The following is a 5,780-nucleotide window of genomic DNA, read 5'->3' on the forward strand; positions in this document are numbered from 1 at the left end:
CCAAGTTTCAACCACAGCATATGAAGTTTTTCCAGTGGTACAGGTGTTTGTGGGCGGTAAAAGAGATGAAGGCTACCAAAAACTAACTCTCCCCGCGGAAAGGACGCGATCTCCGCCAATGTGCAGCGCTCCACAATAGCCATCACGCAACCAAAGTGTATTAGGATGACTTTGTTCGTCTGTGGAATCGCAACGTTTGAATCATTTGATGCCACCACCGTCGATGAGAGATGCAAACGACTACACTGGCGTAAGAACGCCTCCAGTGCCTCTTCATTAGTTACGTTACCACCGTCCTCCAGTAAAAGGGCCGCGTCCATTTCCATGAACGCGGCCACAGCACCTGGGACGGCAGTGGTAGGTATGGTCGCACTCCAATCCGCTAGAGACTGCTCTTCTTCCTCCTTTTCACAACTGTCACTAAGAGAGGTTGGGTCACTGCTGTTGGTTTCCCTCTTCCGCCAACGGTCACCACGCAGTACACTGGGATCTTCCACCACACTATCGAGAACAGCCTGTGCATCAGGACACGCCCACTCCACCACGTATTCAGCGGCCCGCCCCTTCGATTGTCGCGATGCAACGCTCTCAGCAACTTCATTCTGAAGGTCGTTAAAGGAATCTAACAATAGTTTGAGTTCGTCCTTTGATGGAACCTTTACACCAGCCGAGGGTTCCTTAGTGGCCTTTGAGCCCCTTCCTTTCCGCTTAACTGGTTTCACAGTATTCACAAGCTCTTCACAAAGCGTCCGCCAGACAAACTGTACTATCCGTCCCGCCGGTTCATATCGTGCGGCTGCGGATGCAAGAGTCCTTAGTGCTGTGGCAAGTGCTGTAAAGTCGGATCGCTCACGCAACCCAAGCCCCAGCCGCAGGGCAAGTCGATGTGACATCAGTGCATCTGAAAAAAACAAGTTAAGACTTAACTCTATTGCCCCCATCAGAGGTGCCCCACCACTTCTTCTGTCCACATCAGCAGGTTCCTTCTTGTTTGCCTGTTTGTTCTTGTGCGCACCGGAAACAGTATGTTCCTTCACCAACCGCTCAACACCATCCAAAAGGGCTGCAACAGAGTGCATAACAGTCCCAGAAAAGCATATTCGTCCGTAATCTACTGACGCAACCTTGCCAATAGCGGAAGCAACACACAAGCTAACCCACAATAGTTGTGCAGACTCACCATGAAAGCGCCGCTTTTGCTCGGGAGAAAGAAGCAAAACAGTCCTTAAGCATCCCCGAAGGATGCGAATCAATGTTTGCAGCTCTAGAAGAAGCACGTCACGCAACTCGTCGTCGAGAACGTCTTGTTGCAAAGCACACCAACGTATGGCGTCGAGTACATCATCAAAGCACATAAGCAAGCATTCAAGAAAAAGACGAAGTTGCCTCTGGTCGTCGGGTGAACATTCACCAACGGGCATAGAAAAGTACGCCTTCACCTCCGCCCCACTACGGTCATCGCCTCCAACGCTTGCTTCATCGTTCTTCTCCCCTCCCGACGCATCGTTGGGTGAATGCGGTGCGGAGGTGCGGTATTTTGCCGAGGCCCGCTGGACCAATAACACAGCTTGCTTCATTGCAAACAGCATTGCACGGTAATCCCCACGAGATGTTTGTTTCAGAATTCCTTGCAGTGGCGACCCACGATCGAAACCTAGCAGTGTCACAGGTGACTCGGATATCATGTCGCACAGGCAAATCAAACTTTTCGGCATATTGCTAGGAATCTGTGGGGTCGCTGGCATAACAACAGCACGCAGTTGGGAGAGAATCGCCCCGACGGCCACGTCCACTACCGAGGTCGTCGTGGCTATTTGGTGTTTTCTTTGGATTTTTAGCGATGTCTCGGCGAGGTTGAAAGTCCAGTTGACCATGGCCCAACTACCCGCACAGCTGAGGTAACCCATGTAGTCCAGCAACACAAGCGGAGCTGCCTCCACACGTGCTAGTGTTACCATGGCACTTTCCCTCTGTTCCTTGCTTCTGTCAGCCGCAACATTCTCATCCCCGTGTAAAGAAGGTGAGTGGCAACCAGTGGTAGTAGTGGGCAGATCTTCCATTGTGCTACGAGAACAACGTTCTTGCTCGCGCAGGTAGTGCTCAACGAAGCGAACCAAATATCCAAGGACATGAGTGCTGATGGTGGTATTTGCCATAAAGTTAAGCCGCTTCAACGATTCCTCTAACAACTGCTTTTGGCTGGCAGCCCCACTCCCACTAATGTTAGCAGCCACTGTAGGCCCAGTAGGAGTTGATGATGATGGCATCGACAGCAACGCATGGTGCGAACCCCGCAGATAGTGTTGAAGTGCAGCAACGCAGCTGCTCTCTCGCCCACCGTATAGCGGTTGCACACGGGAAAAGGGTAGCAACCGGTTGCTCAAGTCAAGAACTTGAAGGTATGAGCAACGGTTACCTCGCGCTAGAAGAAAAGACAACGTTGGCCCACACGTTGAAAGCACCTTCTCAACCATTTCACCTGCTTCTGGAAGGTGTGGTGCAGGCAGCCCGTAACCGCTGGGTCGCTTGCCCCCAGCACGGCGCGCATGCCGCAGACAGTACACTGCGACGCGAATAAGCAGGCTGTTTCCGTCCGTTCGGAGCACCGATGAATTATCTAAGTTGGGCCACGAAGCAAAACGCGAAAACTCAGCAAGTACAAAAAGCGCAGATTCACAGGTGGCTGCGTGCGTTTCGGCATCAGAATCGGTGGCACTCTTCGACAGGCTCGCGAGGACAGCCGCAAGATTCACGTTCAGAAGCACATCATCTCCAAAACGCATCATCTCCTCCTGATTTGTGCCAATTCGCATATGCATCTCGAACAACGTGTCTATAAAGCCCGCATACCCGCACAACAGCACCAGCTCCACATCAGCTGTCAGTGTGGCAAGAAGAGTAGTGAATGTTTCGCGTGCCCATCCATCCAACGAGAGGCGCTCCGAACCATCAACGTCCGCGGCAGCGGCACTGTCAGTCAGCGTGCCCTTGGCAGGAGCAAATGCGGTGGATGATGAGATGCCAACGCGTTGGTTGCGTAATAAAAAGGTGACATCACGCAAGTTGCACACAACGAGAGAAGCGGCCCACTGCTTCGCCAGCGGAGAGAGTGGCATGGAAGAGAGACAATGCAGCGCAACCCTAGTGGACTCTTTTACCCACCCCAGCCGTCCACGGTAACGAGTGCGCTGTGCAACTAGAGCCATCATATGGTTTTCCAGTGAAGCAAATGATTTTTGTCCTTCCCCAAACGCAGATGACACCCCACTTCGAAGCCACCAATTACTTAGGAGCGCATCGGAATAAAAACGGCTCCTTAAAAGTAATTCTTGTGTCCCGGCTACGATAGCGATGCTAACTGCGCGTCGAATATTATCATCTCGAAGGAACGAGGGGTCGGATAAATCGTATAAATTCACGACAGCACATGCGAGGGTGGTTGCAAGATGCTGTATACTAGCCAACACAAAGGCTGGGACAGCAAGAGTCATGGGGGATTTCCCATTGGACGCATTCGCTTCCACAACAACTTCGTCACCAGAAAAGAAATTATTTGCCTCCTTCCCAAGTTCACCATCACCCTCGTGGGTACACACTGCTGAGGAAGTTCTGTAAGGTCGCAAGTGACGATGCGCAGCCAATAAAATCAACCACAGATTCTCCAGTGTACAACTGCGGCCCATTTTTTCGATAGCGAACAAAGAAGACAGCTCTGAAACAGCGTCGTCTGATGTGGCTAGCAGGTCAAACAAAGGACTGTTGACCCCCACATCCATCGACGCGGTGCCGGCATTTGTATTAGCGCCAACACCACCGCCACTGTCGCCTACGGTCCTTCTAGACAAAAATCGCGACGACTTCCGCAGTGCCTCACTAGAGCTTGGAAGCAAAACACCCCCCTCCTGGCCCTTCCTCAGCATAGAGCGGCCAGCACGCGGCCGCGTGAGGCCGTGGGCATCGTCAGCTTCGGTCTCCGAGGGAGTGGCGTTGGTGGGGTTGTCTCCGTCGCCGCCGTTACCAACTTGTCCTACCTTAGCTTCTTCTGCTGCCTGCCGTGCTGAGAGTATTGTCATCCGCTCATTGTATCTTTCTTCATCAAAGTAAAGCATCCCACACAACGTCGCCAACAACTCCGACTGCAACAACTTAACCTGGGATTCTCTACTGTCAGCGTCACCTTTGTGGCCTCTACTGTTACTCATCTTTTCAGTTGCGTCTAACAGCGCCTCGAGGATGAGCGGAACCAGTCTCAACCACCAGAACGCGGCAGCTGAACCGTGCACGTGGATTGTAGCCTTCCAGCGATCCCAACATTGGTGGAGCGCCCGAACAACAGAAATGGTCTCAGAGTTTGAAATACTGGTTGGTTCACTCCCCGTTCCTGAAGACTCCAGTTCAAATCCTACAGCACGGGCGGGAACAATCCTCAGATATGCTGAGCAGAGTAACAGCAGGGCTTCTGAGAACTCACCCTTATATGCGCGCCAGTGTACTTCACTACCAACACGACTACCTCCAGCACGAATACCACCACAGTTACGGCCGAATGCTGCGAGGACAAGCGCGGCCAATCCTTCCATCGCTTCCGAGGAGCCGTCCAAACCCACTACGATAAAACGACGGCTCTCTATTTCACTTAAAATACAGTGTACAACCTCCTTTAAGTGCTCGCAGTCCGCTACCGACCCCACCTGACCCTCACATCTCTCAAAAAGGCAGCTTAGCAAACGCAATAGCACTGCTAGTCGATATAACGTGTTCAGCATCGTGTCAGGAGTTAATCCATCTTCTGCTACATCGCCACCCTCCGACATCTTTGGACGCTTCGTTCGTTTCTGACGCCCTTTCGCCGCCATTTCCCTCGATGCACCCAACCTCAGCGAACAGAGCGACTCAACCTTGTCCACAAAGTTGCGTACCACAGTACGGAGCTGGAGATTAGAGTCACTACCCCTCCTGCGGGCATCTCTACTATCGTTGGTGTGTTTGATGCCCCATGATCCAAACACCTTTGCGGCACATGAAACAATGGCTTGCCACTCATGCTGCTCTTCCCATAACCTAGCTTGCCGACCAAAAGGAGCTACCACCGCCTCTGCAGCCCTCGCTGGTAACAAGACAGAGGCATCCGTGGGGAATGAGGCGAAGAAGCAGTCTTGTGCACCCCGACCACAGCGCTCCTTTACCGTAACAGCAAGCAGTTGACACAGAAGTGTCACTCTCTCCTCTTCCGTTGGGCGGGCTGCAGATGACGCCTTGTGCGGAAGTTGGTTGCGCCATTCGACATCAAAAGTACCATCTGCATGCACCTGAAGAATCTGAGGCTTCTTCTGACTTTCCTTTTTATCATACTCAGCGAGTAGCAACTCCTTAGCCCGCCACTTTAGCTGGAGAAGCAAGAGACCGCCGTCCCGCCGCGCAGTGGCGCCGTCACTATCGCTGTTAGAACCCCTCTTCCGGTTACTGGCAGCCGAGCTGAGTTTCCTAAGCCCAATTGCGGCTAAGGAGTTGCCTATTCCGTGGGTAATGGCAACGCTGCGCCTAGTGGGAAGTCGCAGGATTGGTGTCACCAACATAATAAACAAAACAAACACCTTTGCTTCGGTGCCTCCCTTACCCCTTTTCCCACCACCACCGCACGCTGTTGTCAGCTAGCGCCACAATCAACGAAGTTAATTGAGCGCACAAACCTGGGCTGTCACTCTAGAGAAAAAGAGGCGCCGCGCGTCTCAGCAAAGTTGTGATAAGAATAGGTAAGAAAATACATAAAAGAAAAAAAA

At 52.3% G+C, this 5,780-nt stretch overlaps 1 protein-coding gene across 1 annotated transcript in view; it reads right to left on the bottom strand.

Moving 5' to 3' along the window:
• Positions 1-5,576, bottom strand: part of TEOVI_000313100 (uncharacterized protein) — a gene marked incomplete at both ends in the record, with an annotated part of 5,610 nt that extends 34 nt beyond the window's left edge. Inside the window, one exon of the mRNA XM_067226090.1 lies at positions 1-5,576. Coding sequence (XP_067082191.1) covers positions 1-5,576 — 5,576 coding nt within the window.
• Between the last annotated feature and the right edge of the window lie 204 nt (positions 5,577-5,780).

The sequence above is a fragment of the Trypanosoma equiperdum genome, assembly GCF_001457755.1.
Source record: "Trypanosoma equiperdum strain OVI genome assembly, contig: ctg_671, whole genome shotgun sequence".
Lineage (NCBI taxonomy): Eukaryota > Euglenozoa > Kinetoplastea > Trypanosomatida > Trypanosomatidae > Trypanosoma > Trypanosoma equiperdum.